This window comes from Dermacentor andersoni, chromosome 2 (assembly GCF_023375885.2).
Source record: "Dermacentor andersoni chromosome 2, qqDerAnde1_hic_scaffold, whole genome shotgun sequence".
NCBI classification, from domain to species: Eukaryota; Metazoa; Arthropoda; class Arachnida; order Ixodida; family Ixodidae; genus Dermacentor; species Dermacentor andersoni.
This window is the reverse complement of record NC_092815.1, coordinates 243,269,624-243,291,362: the sequence shown is the minus strand read 5'-3', so window position 1 is coordinate 243,291,362 and position 21,739 is coordinate 243,269,624. Positions and strand designations below refer to the sequence as shown.

The window sequence follows — 21,739 nt, the reverse complement described above, 5'->3', positions numbered from 1 at the left end:
GTGATATTCGTGTAATGTTATGTCATTTATGTTATGCATTCGTTTCCTGTCCTAAAATTCTCGTGTGTACCCGGTTAAAGAAAGAACCACGATGGCACCACGACCGGGAGCGCAGACCTAGAGGCCCACATGTCATGTGATTAATGTCATGCCATGCATATATTGATGCATATCCATATAAAAAAATTCCATGACAGCATCACGACCACAAACATGCCCTGCATCTCATGTCGTTTAAGTCCCTGATGTAACACATATGCTGTTATATTTGCAGGTAAAGGAACAATCACGATGGGATCACGACCACGAGCGCATATCGACACGTAGTAATAACGGCAAAGAACACAGTATCAGAACTGTGAATGACGAATACTAAGCCTTCTCTTTTTTTTTTTTTGGGGGGGGGGGGGTAGAGGGGGTACCTGGGCCCACAAAAACAGGCTACACTTAAAGCACAAAGATAGCGGCGAAAACAGTCAGCGATCTCCGAAGCCTGATCAGCGGGTCAAGCGCGTTCGCTTTTATACATCAGTCATAGAAGTTTTCAGAGTAATCGCTGGTGCCCGCGTGTCTTTCAGAAAGTGCTACACAAATCGCGTCGCGCATACATGCAGGCAGATTACACAAGGTTCCGTGACAACAGAGAGCAAATAGAAGCATCGGTAACATTTGAGAAACTTTGGATACATGCAGGCGCGTCCTGGGCTGCGCGATAGCATTTTTTAGGTGGTGAAACGCGGTCACCCGATGAACGAGTAACGTGTCAATATCTAGAGGGGCAAATGGCATGTCATTACGTGCTTCATGTCAGGCTATAATTTAGGTCATTTCAAGCATATTCTGATGTACTTAAAAAAACAACCGCAACGGCATACACAGGGTACACTGGTCGTGCGTGTATTCTGTTGTCCGGGTTTCATAGCCATGTTCGCCATAACGTCAAGATAACAACTAGCGCGGGTTAACACCGCCGTAAACCTTAGTTCATCATTGTAAGCATTATTATATCCCCATTGTAAGCAAAGCAAATGCAGGAGACATTTTCATAGTAATAATTAGTTACCCTAATTGCTGACAAATTATTTCACTTCATAACATCAAAGTTTTTAATCTTCTCCTAATGTCCTGCCATTCTCGAGTACATTTCCGTTTCCTTCTTACCCAGTCTCTCATTTTTGAGGTACAAGCGCTGGCTTTTTGTACACATAACATGACTTACCTAAATCAGCTTCTTCCTCTGAATCGCATGCAAAGCCCCAGGGATCCCAGTTTTCGTTCCAAATGGTTCATGCATTTGCCTGATTGTTCATATTACAGCGATCACCTTTCGTTGTATCACTAATTGGGAATCTCTTGCTATGCTTGAAATTTTGTTGTTGCTAGAGCAGAACACCATGGGTTTGCACAAGCATTACGCTCTGACTTGAAACTAACTTCAACTGCCGTGTTAAACTGAAGTTGCATGTTAACTGCAACAAAGTAACCTTTACATTGTTGTAATAGACTAGTCGCTTATGTCACTTCTGTGCTTATACTTGCAGGTCGAGGCAAATGGAAGCCGCGCGACAGTGTTGCGACCAATGGAACGTGGGACTTTGCTGCGAGACCACCGACTTGCGTAACCTTAACCAGAGCAACAATGCACGAGAGCATCGCACCAATTAACGCGACGTGCTGTTCAGCTGTTTAGCACCGAATCTGGTCACGGAGGTGGAACCACGTGTAGCGAAGTTTCGCCAGATTGTTCGCGTGTACCGCTAATGTACTTTTTTCTCGTTAATCTGTTTCGACTGTGCAGACTATTGCGATCTGAAATTTCAGACAAAATGCAGCCAGTAAAGTCCGTGCGCTAAGCTTTGTAACGACCTAAAACATTCTCAACGCGGTAAGTGGGAAGAATAAGGGAGATTACACTCAAACGAGATTTTAAAAAATCGCAGAGAGGAAAAATTCGCTTCGTGTGCCTTCGCAATTAAATTGCAGCCTCATTCGGAAGAAAACTAAGCGATACACTAAAGCAAACAAAAATTCAAGCACCTGCAAAAGCGGCTTCTGTCTGTGACAAAGCGTTTCCACAGCTGCCACATGACGTTTTCCTAAAGTGTTTTATCTTGCAACGAAAAGGCAAATAATTTGAGCCGCAAAATAGCGCTGAATATTTATTTATATGCAGACCTGTCAGCGCCGAGTACAGTCGTCGCTCAGGCCGACGACAAGATAGGACGCTCTTGCCGAAGCGGTGCATTTGAGCTCCGCCGTTCAGCTGCTCGTGTTGTCACAGTGGAACGTGTTCGCTCGAATGTAGGTGTAGGAAAGATCATCATTATATTCAAACTGTTAACAATGCCTGGTTAAAGCGCTATGGTGATTCTAAATACAGACAAAGACGGAAGATCGAAGGCTTTACATGTGCTTCGCGGTTCTTAGTTCTTGTTGCGCATACTGCGTTATATTCAGTTCATCTTTGTGATACGGCTCTTTCGCTGTTGTTCCTCGCGAACGTAAACCGAAGCGCAGCCACAGTTTGCAAGCTCTGAGTCCAGCGTAGCCACCTTTTGAACACGTGCGTCTGCAAGAAGCGGAAGCCACCCCTACTGTTACTTTGGAGAAACGTGGAATTCAACTCTGCAGTGTGCTCCGAGGACTGACTTTCAGTGTTGTTGTGACATTACAGTGGTAATTTAGTGTTCTGTGGCTGTACTGAGTCTGTCTACCACTTTATAGTGAGAACTAAAAGGCTCCTGCGTGGTGCTGAAGAAAATGAATCGTTTCGGCCACGGCATGATTCGCTGGCCAGTGCGCCTGCCCGGTAAGCCATCGCTGCTGAGACTGTGATGGAGGCATGGCGGTCCGCATAGGCTCCCCGTGTTCGCCATGCGAGCCGCGCGCAACCGGACTGTCAACGAGATCGGTGATGGATTCGATACAACCGGACCCAGCTCCATCACGACCACTCTGATGGCCAGTACCGAGTGGCCGTCGCGTACGATGCCCACTCCTCCGTTGGTGGGGCACGCTCTGCTCCCTCCTAGGCCCACCGGTAAGTTCAATTCACTTCAGCCTCGCATGTCCACCGTCCGAAACAAAATAAACGGCGTAGCTGCAGTTATGTGATTATATTCAGTAAAAATTCCCACCATCGAGAATGATCACAAGATCCAACTTTTACATGAACTTTTGCATTCCACTTTGCTATGTCCTGTCAAGGAGACAAAAAAAGGCACAACATCTTTCGGTAATAGCTATAAGTGACTGCATCGATAGGTACATAGGTTTTCAGTCTTCCACTATGTCGTTATGCCACCGTCAGATAGGTAGGTATCTCTGCAGGTACAAAAGCTTTTGAACAAATGTGCCTCTATCAGACCCCCAAGGTAGTTGCTAAAACAGAACTGAAAAAGCAATGCTTAGATCAAGCAATGATTGTTGCGTCCTGAGGGAGACAGAAATAAGGCCACTAACAATACAAAGAAAGCGATAATAGCTGTCGTACGGCAAACATGGTTATGTTGCGGTGCAAGTTTTTAAAGAAATGCTTTCCTGGTTCCCAATATTTTTTAGCGATTGCTTTTGACAACTGCCACCCTACGATTTTTGTAATGTACTCGTTCCTGGGATTCAAACAGGGGATCTGGCATGGGTACTTCTTGCAATTTTGTTTGTATGTACTGCTTGATTCTTGAAAGCTGCGACAATATTATATACAAATCTTTCAGAAATATCATGATTTTGAAATTTGAAGCATTCAAGTGAAGCAATTCGTTTGCGATAATTTTTGTTCGAGCTACCCTTATTCCCATAGGTAAATAGACTTTAGGCTAGTTTTCATCCTCATGTGACCACTGTATGGTAAACTTGATACTTGAGGGCTATTCTACCCCGCTTTACCCCCCCTCCCCCACCTAAGAGTGTTCCTAAGAAACAAATACCCACGCTGAAATATTCTAAAACTTACAGTTACCGTGCGAGAGAGTTGTTACACTTTATTCATTATTGCTTGCCCATCTCTTCTGAATTATCAGTTGAATCTAATTGGTGTATGTTTACGTACGAATTTAATTGCTTAATAAACGTGTGCCATCGCGTGCTATTCATTGCAAGCATCATTTGATTGGTTCAGCACCTCCTTAAATCAGAGTCTCAATAAGAAAGACTATTTTGTTCCGTAAAGTTAAACAAATGAGCGAGCCTGTGTTGTAGAATATAAGCGTATCTGTTCTCTTCCGAATTACTGGGGTTCTGTGTGTCGTTGTGTGCTTCTCCAGACAAAATATTTTTATAGGATAAGTCAAGCTTCAATCAAATTTGCAAACAACTTCGCTTGACTCGACGTCGTTGAAGTTTTCAAGTTTAAACCAAGTTTTTCAAAATTATGTATATTTTTTTGCAATGTAATGAAGCGCTGCTGAAGAGTAATATTTCCCTCCCAATCGCCAAATACTGGTAATTTTCCGAATGCGACGCCAGTGAGCGCTGTAATTAGTGATCCTTACATACAGCATGCAGAAATACGAGGCACAAGATTTACACCCATGGAAACACTGCCTCTCATGTTTTAGTGCCTTGCGTCTGCGCGCGCTCTACTTAAATTAATTAAGTGACAATTCCGTCCTAGCCTCTGCAATAGAAATGCATATTTAGAGATTCCGCTTGTTCAAGGAGCCGCTATCTTGAAGCGTCCTGCGTCTCATATAAGCTTCTACTTGTGCTTTAAGCTGGCATTTTATTTGCAAAAGCAAATTATTCTTACTTACTGCAATGATTCGTGTGATCTTATGTGAAGCCTCATACATGAAATATGAGTATTATCACGCAAAAAAGGGAAATATGTCTACAAAGTCTAAACTTGTGCAAGAATGCCGAATAATATCTCACAGAGAATAATTATTATTCGCTGACACCAATCTAGAAGGCACCGCAATACAGCACCGCAGCCAAGACACAGGGTTTCTCACAGCGCGTGCATGTGCGTTCATCATGCGATTACAAGTTTGTCAATACTTCACAGAAATTTGTCAGCGCGCTATGAATGAGAGAGGGAACTTACTACATCGGCAGCATCCGCAAGACAGGCGTGCACTTCCTACCGCAAGTTGTGCAGTCGCAGTCGATTGCAAAGCTAAACGGCAAGTAACAATGAGTATGCTGTTGCTCAATACTAAACAGAAACCTTCGTGTATTATACATCTCTCCCGAAGGGCCAGTACTTTTTCAATGTTAGCAAAAAAAAAAGAAAAAAACAAGTAAATTTCGCGTTTCACTTAACCCACGCAAACCAAGCGAGCGGGAAACGAACAAAAATGACAGAAGTTGCGCTTTCTCGGAGCCAAACAAAAAGCAACAGCAAGGTTACCTTGAATGTTCAATACATCGGGCGAGTGGGTGCGACGGTTGGCTAGCTGGGGTTGCGTCCTGCGCTGAAAACCACGCGAGATTCGAGGGCCAAGACACAAACACAACATAAGCGGTGTGCTGCGTGTGTGCCTCAGTCCTCTTTGTGTTTCGAGCTTTTTTTTAAATATTGCGTCCTATTTGTCCATTATGGAAAATTACTTCAACAAGATTTGAGACTTCATTTTCGATTTAGGGCCTCCTTCCTCTCTATTACTATCGAAGCTTCATGTATAACGCACTATTCATGTCGTCCAGATTTACTGCCGGATTGCGTATCTTTGCCTGCTCTGCGACCCATGTGAACACGAGCTTGAACTAAAGGGATTTACGTCTTGAATGTTGCCAGACAACGTAGTTGCATTTACTCCGAAAAGATGGGAGTGAGTCTTGGCAATTGTAGACCCCAATAATTATAGCCGCATACCTGCTCACAACTCCAAACACCTAGCGATTCTTTCAGTAGCGAAATACATTGAACGGTTGCAGCGGCAGGTGACAAACCACCGTGGGTAACTTGACGCTCAAATGTCCGTGAGAGGCCATGACGTAACCGGATGTCTAGTTGGGTTCCAGTGGGGCCAATTTTTGCAATGGGCCGTGAACTGAAACAAAAAATTAGGTCTGCTTGCCAGCAGCTTTACCGTTTACAGGTACTAAAATAAATGCTTGAGTTCACTCAGAGGGGCCTACAAATATAATATCGAGCTTAACATGGCAAGAATCCCATAACAAATAAATGGTTTTTTGAGTAGTTATCTATGTATTTATTCGTTCTATGCCCTATTACAATGCCTGCATCATTCGCTATAGTGAGTTCATTAAAAAAATTTTCTGTCTCACATATATTTTTACAAGAGTTTTCTAATTGCCTATTTGCAACGCCATTTGTGCCGATTTTTCTCATGGTATCCTGCTTTAGGAATGAAAATCATGGGTCGTAATCTTCCACAAATGAGCAGGTGCGAAGATTCCACGCTTGCTTTTCTTTGTGTGATATCAGCGTCCGAGCTTTGCGAAAGGTGAGAAACGTCATAGCTGAATTGCCAACCACCGAATTATAATAACTTGCTTTCTTTTTATGTTCATCCTCATCTGCGATAGCAAGCGTAATGACAGATGCTGAATATTCACGTACAGACTCAAGTTTCACTGGTCGCATTTCACGCGGTTTTCTAATCAATTTCGACACCGACGTCTTTCTCTCGTAACTTTTGTAGCGGGCATTGCAGTCGTACAGGGCAATAGTTCCCTAGGCAAACTATGAAAAAGAGAGAGCCCACCCGAGTAACCAAACTCGCCAAATAAAACTGTTGCTAATAACACATCTTAATTGCGGCTTTCTGAAAAAAAAAATGCTATATTGGAACCGTGCGGAGAAGGGCTGCGAAGCTTCGAAGGACCATGAAGAAATAGTAGGTGGTGACCACAACGATGCCTCGTCCTCTCTTCCGATCGTTAAGATATCTCTTTTAGCCTACGGCTATCCCCCATGCTAGGTTGTGCCTGTCGCTTCTTTTCAGTTTTCCTAGTTCCGAGCATTGCTGGCTCAACCACCAAGGATCTCTTTACCTCTAGCGTTGTTTTTTTTTTTTTTTTTTTTTTGCAACGCGTCAGCAATGAGAAACTCAGTCCCCTTGGGAAAGTCACGTTGTGCTTTAAACTGCGTGTGCATATTAAAATCGAACTGCACGATGTGTTTTAGAAGTGGCAGTAGTGCAATAAGTGCAGCCGTACCAACCGTTGCCTTTGTCAAATCGAAGAATCCAGTGCAGAGAAACTGCGCGCGGGTTGCCTGTGGGAGCAGTAGCAGTGAAAGCAAGCCACTAATTGCAAGGGCGCGGACAAGCACTCTTCCTAATTAGCACCGTCGCTTGTTCTCTCGTGTAGCGGATCGTCCAGACAGCGTCGAGTGCCGGCCAATGTGGCGAGAAGCTGTCCTCGTTTCCTCCTACGGAGGTTGAAGTAATGAATCTTCCAAACGAGGACCACGATTAATCAGCCTCGACTTGGTGCATTTCCTGTCTTGCATGAAAAGGGGAACAAAGGGACAAGTGTCTGAAGTTCAGTGACGCAGAACTTAGCTTCCGTCAGCACTCGAGTCTGCTGTGTCCAGTGCCACCCTTCCCTCATTGAAGCGCTTGAGAACACTTTGTTTCGCTTCCTTTGTCACTTGCCATTTGACGTTATCTCCAATTCGGTATATACCAACGTTCTAAAGCCAATAGCCTTTGCATGGCTCTTTCGCCCGTTTCCTTGTTGGACAGTGGTTGATGGGCGTTAGCAGGCAGCCGCTGGAGGTTGGACTTCCAGCACGGATGTAAAGAACGCGTGTCTATGCGCAACCGAGTGGCGACGTGCGTTCTTTGCCGAGCACCAGCTGTTATAGCTTTTGTAGTGCCCATGTAGGGACGTGAAAGCTTAGGAGCGTCAGATTGTTAAGATACTGCGTTCAAGCCCTAGAGCAAAACGAGTCCGCGCCTTCTTTCGTTGCCCTTTCTGTCTGTGGTGGGCGCTAGAAAAGGCTTCTATGGCGAGATAGAAGGATGCTATTCTCCTCCGGCGCTCGCGCAGCTGGAGACAGCGCACGTGCTACGTGTTGGCTTGTCCGCGCAGCGCTCTATTGTATTCCTACAGACGTGCTGGATAACAGCCATTCCTTGTGCGTAATTACTCAACAAAATACAGCAAATGCTACCAAATATCCTGACTGCAATAAATACAACATTGAAGCGCATGATTCCTTTATTAAAACGAATTGTTGTCTAGTAGCGTCCCGTTATTCTATTACGTTGACTATTGTCGTTTATGTTTGCCTTCAAGTAATTTACCCTTTAGGCAAGTAATTGCCTAAAGGGTACGACGTCTTTACAAACTTTTCGTAACTTTCAATGCCTGAAGTAATATGGGCCATTCTTTGTCTTCTTTTATTCTTTCTAGTCCGTTTAGACCGCGCAAGCTTCCTTAGCAGAAATACAAGCTCTGGTAGCTCGCTTTTTATTCCGTTTTGAGTTATTCGTAGAGATCTTATTTCTAAAATATTTCTGAACCACGGCTCGGTAAAAACAAAACGTGCCGACTTGGGCGCCTGAAATATTTTTCTGGCAGCTTTTTTTGTATTCAGTAAAGGTGACGTAAACTCCAGTGTTCTTTTTTTTTTATTAGTATGCAGTTACCTTTCCGGCAGTTTGCAGAACTTTATTTTTTTATGCGCTTTGTTAGAAACTCCACTCACATCTCATTCCTCTGAAACGTTGCGCTAATATCCTCGGGACATTTCCCTGCGGCGCCCCGGACGCCTGGACTGTCGCAATACTGCGAAGCAGATCACGTTCCCTGCTCTTGACCGTATCCGACAGAACGGCAGAGGAAGGACGCGAGGGGCTTCATTAAGGCGGATGGCGGCTGCCGGTCTTTGTTGAACAGAGCTGGCATTCCTAGTCTGTCTCCCCTTACGCGGCTGCGTTGGCCACACCCCCAAGTTTTACGTGTCAAGGACATTCACCCGACGGCATCTAGTCTAGGCCACACTTAACGCATGCCGTTGGTAATTAAAGCCAAAGTGGAGGCGATCCTGAAATATTCGAACTGGGAACACGTCCTTACTCGTCAGTTATGCTACTGGCCATATTACTTCCCCTATTTAAATGTAATGAAAGTGCGAGAAGCATGTCAATGGAGGCCATATGTTCTGTTGTGAAACAGAAAAAGAGAATTAGTTGAAAACACTGCAAGAATGCACCCAAGTTGAAATAGCGCCTACCATAGGGCCGCTTCGTTAACATGAGAATTTATTTTCGTACACTTTTTGCTACCCACCATATATCATGCAGGAAATGACAGATCAGGGAAAGAAAACTGGACGAATTATTTTCTTACGTCGCAGACGCCGTGCCGCCTTACCCTCCTCCACAAGAAAACTTTAGCATACCACTGCTGTAACGATATCACCACAATTTAGCATAGTTAACTTCTTTTAGGGAATAGTGTCTTGCTACTCGACTCCTACTTCATAAGCCCTATCTCGCAAATTTGACTACACGAAACGTGTAAATATTAGTTCATGCGTGCCTCTCGGCGCATGAAGACTTAACACGTTATCATGGCGCGGTGATCTTAACACATTGTGACCCTCGCGGCAACAATATGTCGCAAGCAGCAACGACCACTTGCATAAGCGCCAACTTTACCAGCGTCGTCTCTACGTATAGACCATTCCTGCGTCGCTCAGATCGCATGCGCAGTGTGTGCTGAAAGGAGACTCTCACCCGATGGGAGCCTTGTCCTCCCGTGGAGTGGTTATCCTTTAGGTGCCTTGGTCGTTGACCAGTGTGCAATGGGACGGTAATATCACGGCCAACACTATGGCGCTTGCTTTAAACCGGATAATCGTGAGTGCATTTTGCATTCGAGCTTGCATTCTCGCTGCCTTAAAGCAACTGGGGCTGTGCCCGGCCTGCACCTTGTGCGGTACACATCTACCATTTTGTGCCGTATTGCGCCCTCTCATGGCATCTTCGTGGCCATCTGCAAGAAAATCTCCCGTCGCTCATTGCAGTTGTTGACAAGCTCTTTAATTCTGCAGTGCTCGAGCTTGTATGCCTCTCTGTGAAAAGCAGAATATGTATAAAGAAAGTACTAGGGCCTTATGTTAGCCGTGTACCTTTGTACGCATACCAAGTGAACGCTCCTCTTTTCTGCGTAACAAAGCACACCGGACTGTTAATGAAATTACGAAATGCATTTAACGGCTTCTTTTATTTTCCTTATTTGATTGAGCCATGCAGTATGTGCCACTGGATGTGGGTCCAACACCTTGGTCAATCCTCCAGAACAGGCATGTCCTACTGCGAGACAAAAGGCAGAGAATCCCTCAATGTTGCTTGATACGTGTCGTAGTTTTTAGGAATTCACCTGTCAACACTGCTCTGTCCCGAACAAGCTTCATGCAACCCGCCGCAGTTGGTTAGTGGCTGTGATGTTGAGCCGCTAAGCACGAGGTCGCGGGATCAAATGCCGGCCAAGGCGGCCGCATTTCGATGGAGATGAAATGCGAGAACACCAATGTGCTTAGTTTTATGTGCAGGTTAAAGAGCCGCCAAAATTATTCCGGAGTCCTCCAATAAGGTGTGCGCAATAATTAACATCGTTGTTCAGGCGCGTAAAACCCCACAATAAGGTTTAGAAACTGCGTACATCGCTTTCGTCTTTATAACATCACTACGTATATGTCTCGCACTGTGAAACCGACTTTGCATTCCCACATAGGTTGCGAACGATGCACCGTATAAACACAAAAAATACATCAGAATTCACATTCTATAGGAGGAAAGAAGGAAAATTTCCCGAATCGGCGTTACTTTGAACCCTTTCATCAACCATTTACAAAAGTTTTTACTCATATGGTGTCCAACACGCACTGAATTTCCATGTTTCTTTTTCTTCTCATACTTATTTTCTCAGTCACAAGAACGACAACATAATAATAAATCAGTTTCCATTTATGCATCCGTTCATCCCGTCAATTTATTAATCAAGAAAAGGCTGCACCATACATGAATATATAGTTCATGAAGCCACAATCTCTTATATTGCGACGTCTACGTCTTAGACTGCTTTCAGTCTAAGACGCGTTCCACCCGTCGTTTTGCAAGCGTCGCAATAAGATAGCGTGTTCCATGTATTTATAGCGTAGCCGGAAGTGGTGCCATTTAGGAGGTCTCCCTTATATTTTGTCTAAAACAGGAGAAATATTGGCTTTGTTTTCGTGAGCTTCCGTGTCTGCGTAAAAGGCACACCTTCCATTCGTTTTCTCCGTAGAAAACAGCAGTTAATAAAATTTCGTAAGCACGCTATCGTAATTGTGCAAAATTTAGAGAAAAAAAAGAAGTAGCATTTCAGCGTGGTTTCTTCCGGAAGGTAATTCGACGACCAAAAATCAAGTTGAAAAGTTTGTATATCTTGCGCTTTGATCAGCCGATGGATATGCTTTATTGGTGTATGGCGGCCCACAAAGTTTGCATTCCTGCGGTGATTACCAGAGAGTTGCAAAATGAGATAAGCGGGCGTTACGTCTACGCTCACAGGGTTGCTTTTAATTGTGCACAAAGTTTAGAATGCAAAACACGAAATTACATGGCTCCTGGTTCTGCTTTGTAGTCACTTGAAGATATGTTTATAGACGCTTAGCTTTTCTGCGTTCCTGCACGTCCACATATGGCTTACGACGTACCATAAAACTGGCCTCATTATGCCGTCACATACGTAGAAGCGATCAGAAAAAATGTAAATTCTTTCACTGCTGCATTTGATGCCGCGTCCGCGACCTCCCATTCTTCGTGCCACCTTTCACCTTCTATTTTCTTACAGGATACTCCAGACCTCGTGTGGTCCAATCAGGAAGGGCAAACCTAAACCTTACAATATTCGGAACGCCACTAAACAGTAGCGCAAGTCAATAAGATACAGGGATGATCACTAACAGCACACAGACAGAGCATGGAGAACATGAATAGAAGGGGACAATTATACAATGTTCGCAATGACATTTGTGAAGTTTTATCTACCCGCCGTGGTTGCTCAGTAGCTATGGTGTTGGGCTGCTGAGCACGAGGTCGCCGAGGTCGCGGGATCAAATCCCGGCCACGGCGGCCGCATTTCGATGGGGCGAAATGTGAAAACACCCGTGTACTTAGATTTACGTGCCCGTTAAAGAACCCCAGGTGGTCGAAATTTCCGGAGTCCTCCACTACAGCGTGCATCATAATCAGAAAGTGCTTTTGGCACGTAAAACCCCATAATTTGTTTTTTCAGTTTTTATTTTCAAGCGCTTCTTCCGGTAATGAATTCCATTCCGTGATTGTTCGCGGGAAATATTAATACTTAAATTGATGTGTTCGTGAAAAGTAGGGGGCTAAGGTGAGTGGCGGATTTTTCGTGTAACTGAGTGCGTGACGTAAGGGTCTGGAGAGATTCCAAATTTGTATGAAGCAGTGAATTAAGAAAGTTTAATTGAGAAATTTTTTTGTGGCTGTAGTCTTTTTCCACGTGGTGTCGTAAATCTTGTCGTTGACCTCCCTAAGGCTATCATAAGCGGCGCATCAGGTATCTATGGAAACGCCCCTGTATGTTACATATAAATACTAGGAGTTCACAAATTACGCTGCACATGCGATATCCATAATGGTAAGTGAACACCTAAGGACCTGAATTTCAAATATGAGTGCAATTTTATGCGGATAATAAAACAGTAAAAAAAATGGCTTGGTTCCTGGTTCCTCTCGAGATAAAAATTTTGCAGCGTCACCTAAGCCTGGTCTCTTTATTGCTAACGAGGACAAGAGCTCATTGCACAGGGACAAAATGCAGCCAAGAATGAGCGCTCATTTTTCGTATCTAGTTGCATTTGTCCCGCTCTTATTTCCGGCGCTGTCTAAGTATTCTAATACACATTTGTTTTTAGAGTACAGCCCTTGTTTGCACCGTCTTCGTCACAATATAGTGCATCGTTATCGCATTCCTGGGTACGCATACCCGACTTCCTTATTCTCTGGTTAGAAACAGTATATATAATCTAACGACAAACACCGTTAACGAGTCTTGAAGATGTCGCAGTGCTTTGATGGGGCCTCCACTTCAGTTTATATTTTACAGCGAGGCTGTTTTGCCCGTAGGCAAAAAAAGAAAATTGAACCCAAAAAAGTGCATATCTCTTTTGGAATCAGGCATAGAACACCCAGCTAAGTATTCATTTCAATAAGAAAAGCACAAAACAAGCGTCAAAAACGCATGATGGATGATAAGGTGCCTGTGAACAATGCGAGGCACATTCCTTCTACCCGCGTGTGTTGCCCGGTAAAGATTACGGTTGCATAAGCTGCACCGGTGGTAAAGGGGAAACTGCAGCGTACGAATCAGTGAGTTACGTTACCAAACTTCATATACCAAAGGGAGACTTGCCTAGCAACTTTTCTTTCTTTTTATTGCGATAAAGACTTGCCCTTAGGCATAATTCTTGGTGCGTATATGTGTATTATATGTGAGCTGTGAGGCCTGTGTTGTGTATGAATTGAAGCAGTGTTTTGTGGAATCTGTTGTTATGCATCCAGCGGTCATAGCTCGATACATTCAGTTCATTGCAAGACAGCTATGGGTAGACCACCCAAACTTAAGACTCTGGAAGAGCAGCGCGACTACGATTAACGTCGAAGAGCGCAAAATCGGAACTTTCAACAACGTTGCCGTGCTAAGACTAGGTAGAACAATAAAACGTTTCATATCCCCATCGACGGCATTCGAATAGTTTTCTAGCAGTTTCGCTGGCCATCCAATTTCCCAGAGTCGGAATCGCGAGTGATTTTTCTTTTTGCAGCCAAACGTCTCTGGAGACTCCCTAAGCCTATGCCCGTGAGCCGCGCATCCTCCGTCGGTAGCGGTAGGGCATCATGACGACGACATCAACGAATGCTGCTGAAAGACGACCCGACCGTCCGTACAATTGCTGTCACAATAAATTTCATTTGAATAACACGCCCTTATTTGGCTTTGCGTAATACTGTGGTGATACTGCTCGTCCAGGCTAGCTAGTGCTATCCGCTTATCTCATCATCATCATCATCATCATCAGCCTAGTTACGCCCACTGAAGGGCAAAGGCCTCTCCCATACTTCTCCGGTCATGTACTAATGAGGCCATGTTGTCCCTGCAAACGTCTTAATGTCATCCGCCCACCTAACTTTCTGCCGCCCCCTACTAGGCTTCCCTTCCCTTGGAATCCAGTCCGTAACCCTTAATGACCATCGGTTATCTTCCCTCCTCATTACATGTCCGGCCCATGCCCATTTCTTTTTCTTGATTTCAACTAAGATGTCATTTACCCGCGTTTGTTCCCTCATCCAATCTGCTCTTTTCTTATCCCTTAACGTTACACCTATCATTCTTCTTTCCATAGCTCGTTGCGTCGTCCTCAATTTCAGCAGAACTCTTTTCGTAAGCCTCCAGGTTTCTGCCCCGTAGGTGAGTACTGGTAAGACACAGCTGTTATACACTTTCCTCTTGAGGGATAGTGGCAACCTGCTGTTCATGATTTGAGAATGCCTGCCAAACGCACCCCAGCCAATTCTTATTCTTCTGGTTATTTCAGTCTCATGATCCGGATCCGTGGTCACTACCTGCCCTAAGTAGATGTATTCCCTTACCACTTCCAGTGCCTCGCTAGCTATCGTAAACTGCTGTTCTCTTCAGAGACTGTTAAACATTACTTTAGTTTTCTGTAGATTAATTTTCAGACCCACCCTTCTGCTTTGCCTTTCCAGGTCAGTGAGCATGCATTGCAATTGGTCTCCTGAGTTACTAAGCAAGGCAATATCATTAGCGAATCGCAAGTTGCTAAGGTATTCTCCATCAACCTCTATGCCCAATTCTTCCCACTCCAGGTCTCTGAATACCTCCTGTAAACAGGCTGTGAATAGCATTGGAGATATCGTATCTCCCTGTCTGACGCCTTTCTTTATTGGGATTTTGTTGCTTTCTTTGTGGAGGATTACGGTGGCTGTGGAACCGCTATAGATATGTTCCAGTATCTTTACATATGGCTCATCTACACCCTGATTCCGTAGTGCTTTCATGACTGCTGAGGTTTCGACTGAATCAAATGCTTTTTCGCAATCAATGAAGGCTATATATAAGGGTTGGTTATATTCCGCACATTTCTCTATCACCTGATTGATAGTGTGAATATGGTCTATTGTTGAGTAGCCTTTACGGAATCCTGCCTGGTTCTTTGGTTGACAGAAATCTAAGGTATTCCTGATTCTATTTGCGATTACCTTAGTAAATATTTTGTAGGCAACGGACAGTAAGCTGATCGGTCTATAATTTTTCAAGTTTTTGGCGTCTCCTTTCTTATGGATTAGGATTATGTTAGCGTTCTTCCAAGATTCCGGTACGTTCGAGGTCATGAGGCATTGTGTATATAGGGCGGCCAATCTTTCTAGGACAGTGTTCCCACCATCCTTCAACAAATCTGCTGTTACCTGATCCTCCCCAGCTGCCTTCCCCCTTTGCATAGCTCCCAAGGCGTTCTTTACCTCTTCCGGTGTTACTTGTGGGATTTCAAGTTCCTCTAGCCTATTCTCTCTCACCTTATCGTCGTGGGTGTTACTGGTACTGTATAAATCTCTATAAAAGTATTCAGCCACTTGAACTATCTCATCCATATTAGTAACAATATTGCCGGCATTGTCTCTTAACGCACACATCTGATTCTTGCCTATTCCTACTTTCTTTTTCACTGCTTTTAGGCTTCCTCCGTTCCTGAGAGCCTGTTCAATTCTATCCATATTATAGTTCCTTATGTCCGCAGTCTTACGCTTGTTGATTAACTTAGAAAGTTCTCCCAGTTCTATTCTAGCTGTAGGGTTAGAGGCTTTCATACATTGGCGTTTCTTGATCAGATCTTTCGTCTCCTGCGATAGCTTACTGGTTTCCTGTTTAACGGCGTTACCACCGACTTCTATTGCGCACTCCTTAATGATGCCCATAAGGTTGTCGTTCATTGCTTCAACACTATGGTCCTCTTCCTGGGTTAAAGCCGAATACCTGTTCTGTAGCTTGATCCGGAATTCCTCTAGTTTCCCTCTTACCGCTAACTCATTGATTGGTTTCTTATGTACCAGTTTCTTCCGTTCCCGCCTCAAGTCAAGGCTAATTCGAGTTCTTACCATCCTATGGTCACTGCAGCGCACCTTGCCGAGCACGTCAACATCTTGTATGATGCCAGGGTTCGCGGAGAGTATGAAGTCGATTTCATTTCTAGTCTCGCCATTCGGGCTCCTCCACGTCCACTTTCGGCTAACCCGCTTGCGGAAAAAGGTGTTCATTATCCGCATATTATTCTGTTCTGCAAACTCTACTAATAACTCTCCTCTGCTATTCCTAGAGCCTATGCCATATTCCCCCACTGACTTGTCTCCGGCCTGCTTCTTGCCTACCCTGGCATTCAAATCGCCCATCAGTATACTGTATTTTGTTTTGACTTTACCCATCGCCGATTCCACGCCTTCATAGAAGCTTTCGACTTCCTGGTCATCATGACTAGATGTAGGGGCGTAGAACTGTACAACCTTCATTTTGTATCTCTTATTAGGTTTCACAACAAGACATGCCACCCTCTCGTTAATGCTATAGAATTCCTGTATGTTACCAGCTATGTTCTTATTAATCAGGAATCCGACTCCTTGTTCTCGTCTCTCTGCTAAGCCCCGGTAGCACAGGACGTGCCCGCTTTTTAGCACTGTATATGCTTCTTTTGGCCTCCTAACTTCACTGAGCCCTATTATATCCCATTTATTGCCGTCTAATTCCTCCAGTAGCACTGCTAGACTCGCCTCACTAGATAACGTTCTAGCGTTAAACGTTGCCAGGTTCATATTCCAATGGCGGCCTGTCCAATGGCGGCCTCTCCGCTTATCTAATATGCCGCAAATGCCCCAATGTTTTCTTCCACCGTACATCAGAAATAATGCGCTTCCTACCATAACGCAAAACGCTTTCGCACAAGGCAGATAGATTTAAAGCCGTACAAAAACTCCAATAGAACAAAAGTAGCTGTTCGCCAACATTCTGGCGCAATGACGTCCTTGCAATACATTTCTAAGAATACGATGTGTTTCTAGACGCTTACAGCAATTCAAATTGAGGCACGCATTATTTCGAATATTTGACATCAGGGAGCGAATTCAACACAAGTCCGAGCCAAACGTTTACGATACGTGCTGTGAACGGCAAGTTAACGTGTCCCTCTTGAATCCCAGGAAGAAATGTGCCATAAAGACAATGTTCCACTGTAATATTTTCCTCCTTGTCAGCGAAACTTATTTCTTGAGGGTCTTCGGGTGGGCATAAAATATCGCTGGCAAGAAGTCGCGGCAAAGTTTTTTGCAGGCGCTAGTGTTGAAATCTTAAAAAAGGAATAAAAACCAAAAGAAACAAAAACAAAAACAAATGCAGCTGTACTCATCGACACATGTACGTATCGGGATACAGTATTCAGGTTCAGTTGGATTCAATAGTGGTTATTCTTTTTTCAGACTTGTTAACACTGCAAAATATTCAAAAGTCTTACTTTTCCTGGCCCCACTGGTCATGACAATCGCGACCTCATATATACATACACAGCTCTCTGAGAGACTTTATTGTTGGCTTTATAGGTGAACTGACAGCACCACATGACCGGTCGAAAGGTATTCACTGCAAGCAGTATGCTTCATGATATCATCCGGATGTTACGTATAAGATCTAGCACTGGAAATGTAACATCGATTCGCAGACACTGAAGGCTGTCGTCTACCCTGGATCATGGATTCCTAAAGCACCCAATGTTGTGCTGGCCCGTGCGGACTAAATTCTCTGCACGTTTCGAGCAGACATCAGACTGAGCTAAGCGCGGCACCATTTGCTTGCATGGGGCGTTTTCGTCGCAACACTTTCCATCCCTCTGTGTAGGAGCACTTTCGCAAGGCCCTGCATCGTTTTCAGTGGTTTTTGTGTGTGTGTGTGTGTGATATTTTTCGGACATGGTTTGCAGCCACGGATCCTTATCCTTTCTTTAGGCTTGACGACTGTGAGTCCACACAGTAGAGTGCGCGGGGACGGGAGCACCATGAAAAAAGGCGTACTTGAAACTTGCACGTGAAGCAAACTTCGCACTTGAGCGAATTGCAGAGCGGTCGCAGGGAGACGCGAGGCGCTAGTCATCGTATCGTTGTTTGTGCTGTTGCGCGAAGCTGATGCAATATTTACGGCGTGGCGGCGGCCCGTGTCGTGTGCAAATCAACTAAGGAAACTCAATTGACTCCGCCTTTTATTGGCTGCTGTAGAAAATGACCTGACTTTTACCTGGGCGCTGTAACTCATTCATTCTATATATCTTGCTTTTCTTGCGTTACAACGAGATGGTGTTAGAACTTTGTTGCGTAAATGCAGGACCTCGAAGAATGAAAGCTAAATATATTCTGCAAAATGAGTGCACATATTATGTCTGCGCGCTCTTTTCATATGAACTTCCTTAACTTGCTGCCCGCAGGCTTTCGCGGTGTATGGCCGTACACGTCAGCATAGCTGCGAGCGCGCGGCTTGGAGTAAAGCAATCCGTCGTCAACATTCGTTCTTCATTCGCACGAGAAGATCAGAAAGAAATGGCAAAACTGTCCTCGGTAGAGCGCCTTTCTCTTTCCCTTAAACATTCTGAATTTACTATCACTTTTATATATAGAAAAGGACGTCAACCAAGTGTTTGCACTAAAGACAAGATCGACGTGTTGGAGTTTTCAAATCATAATAATAATACTAATACTAATACTGCTAATACTAATACTAATAATACTAATACTAATAATACGTCGCTATTCTATCTCATTTTCATGTTTATCATTCATATAATTCTTAGTTTATTTGTATCGCATTTCACGCGCGATTGCGATTACCTTCATATGGTCACCTTGGTGATCCTGCAATATAGGATACGCTCGTTTTATATTGCAGAAGTCTCGACAGCCAGACATCTGTGTCGGGCGACTCCCTTCAGCTAGGGCCCCCAAGCACTGCTCTACATAGGGGGAAATTTTTAATTTTTTCTAGGGGGGGGGCGAGGACGGCTGCGGCTCGATCTGCTTAACAAACCCCGTGTATATATATATATATATATATATATATATATATATATATATATATATATATATATATAGCAGCCGTCCTCAGGTTCTCCATTCTCCGGATCTACGTGCTCTTATCCGCACCATCATCCGCGATGAGCTTCAACTAGAAGACCTTAGGCGCCCACCTGCTGCCTGCGCCCCAACCCCCACCTTCGGCTTGCGCGAGGTCGTAAAGCAAGAGTTGACAGCAATGACTACACCTACGGCACATCTTGCTCCGGTAGCGCGCCCTACACCTACCTACGCGGATGTTGCTTCGCTACCCACACCTACCGCGACCTCCGTGCCTACTGACGTTTCCTATGACCATTTGGCTTCGATGGGAACCAGAGCATTTGCAGCGCCATCCTACCCTCAGTGGCGTCTACCTCGTCCTGTTTGTGTTTACTGTGGTATACGCGGCCATATATCTTGATTCTGCCGCCGTCCCCAGCAGGATGAAAGACGAGGCTATGCAGAGCACGAGAGAGACCGCACTCGCCGACGAGACGCCTACTATCACGCATCGTACTCGTTCCTTCAACACCGTTCTTCGTCTCCTCCAGCTGCTCCCAATCTGCCTCATAGTTCCCGTTCGGCCAGACGTCGTTCTTCATCGCCTTAACGGCGCTCTACGTACCGCTTGGCCCCACTTCCCATCTTGTCGACCAGCACTCGGAAAACTAACTGTTGCAGTTTTTGGAGGGGAAACTGCTTCTTATCGGTCTTCAAAAATTCCTCCTGTTCGCCCGGCTAACACACTTCCTGTAACTGTCGAAGGTGTTCCCGCGTCAGCTCTCATTGATACCGGTGCCGCCGTTTCTCTTCTTCGTAGTGATCTGTGCTGCTGGCTCCGGAAAGTCAAAACACATTATCTTGGACCTATTTTTCGTGGTGCTAATAATGCATTCATTAACCGCGACGGACAGTGTACTGCTCGTGTTCTCATCGACGGCATACGCCACCATATTGAGTATCTCATCCTTCCAATATGTATCCATGAACTTATACTGGGTTGGGACTTCCTACATTCTGCTTCAGCCGTCACTTCATGTAGAGAGGAAGTTGTCCATATCACGGATACAGCGCTTGCACCTGTTACGGACTCTTCACTTTCATGTGTGAACTTGGCCATCGCTGGAGACTACGTCCTGCGTCCTGGTCACGAATACGTTGTTGCCGTAACATCCAATCAGATCGCCGACGGAGACGCACTAGTCGCCCCTTCCCGCTGTACTTCTCGCGGAATTCTCATTGCCACCTGTCTCGTCCGGTTTTCACGTGGCCGCGCCCTTCTGTCTGCTTGCAACACGACCCCAGATCCAGTGATGCTGCCCAAAGGGATGACTGTGGAAACCCTCGCTGACACTCAACCTATCTCTAGCGTTACGCTTTGCCCTTCCTCATCGCCAGCACCAACCTCAGGTTTGGATTCTTCTTTCCCTCCTCCAGCCGTTCTTGGTTCTGACCTAACAGCCGCGCAGACCGAAGCCTTACTGGTGGTCTTGGCAAAGCACAAAACCTGTTTCGATAGCTGTTCCCCTGTGTTGAGCCAAACTTCTGCGGCTACACACCGCATCGAAACAGATGATTCCGCTATAATACGACGACGCCCCTATTGTGTATCGCCGTCCGAACGCAAGATAATTGAACGACACGTTGCTGACATGCTTGCGCGGAATACGACCTTCATCTAGCCCATGGGCTTCTCCCGTGGTTCTGGTAAAGAAAAAAGATGGCTCCGTTCGCTTTCGCATCGATTATCGAGCGCTCAATAAGATCACATGCAAGGACGTATATCCAATACCTCGAATTGACGACACTTTGGACACACTACAAGGGGCGGAGTATTTCTCCAGCATTGATCTTCGATCAGGATATTGGCAAATTCCGATGAACTAGACTGACAAAGAAAAGATCGCATTCGCTAGACCAGACGGACTTCATGAATTTACCGTGATGCCTTTTGGCCTTTGTAACGCTCCTGCCACATTTGAGCGCATGATAGACAACGTACTTCGTGGTCTAAAGTGGAAGACCTGCCTTTGTTATCTGGACGATATTGTCATCTTTTCGTCTGACTTCAGCCAACATCTTCATCGATTAGACGAAGTTCTCAAGTGCCTTGCAAATGCTGGTCTCCAGATCAATATAAAAAATGTAAATCTGCAAGTAAGAGCATAAAAGTATTGGGCCATGTCGTCTCAAAACATGGCGCCCAGCCAGACCCCGAAAATATTAGTGCTGTTCTTCAGTTCCCCCGCCCCCAGCAATAGAAAGATTTACGCAGTTTCTTCGGCTTGGCGTCATATTTTCGTCGATTTATACGCAACTTCGCTGCAATAGCAGCTCCTCTACACAAGCTACTGGTTACCGGTGCCTCTTTCACATGGACTAGTGACTGCGAGTCGGCTTTTCAAGCTCTTAACTGACATCTTACTTCCGGGCCAGTGCTTCGCCACTTCGATAATCGAGCCTCCACTATACTCCATACTGACGCAAGCGCACAAGGTATTGGCGCAGTACTTCTGCAACGTAATGCAGCCTCTAAAGAGCAAGTCATAGCATATGCCAGCCGAACACTTTCTCCAGATGAGCGGAACTACACCATTACCGAGCACGAGTGCCTTGCTATCGTTTGGTCGATTCAGAAA

General features: G+C 45.0%; 1 protein-coding gene across 1 annotated transcript in view; it reads left to right on the top strand.

Annotated features, from left to right (window-relative positions):
- The first annotated feature begins 1,560 nt into the window (after positions 1–1,560).
- The window catches only part of LOC126539720 (uncharacterized), a 100,858-nt gene continuing 80,679 nt past the window's right edge, over positions 1,561–21,739 (top strand). Inside the window, exon 1 of the mRNA XM_055075675.2 lies at positions 1,561–3,040. Coding sequence (XP_054931650.1) covers positions 2,875–3,040 — 166 coding nt within the window. The 5' untranslated portion in view covers positions 1,561–2,874. The remainder of the gene's footprint in view (positions 3,041–21,739) is intronic.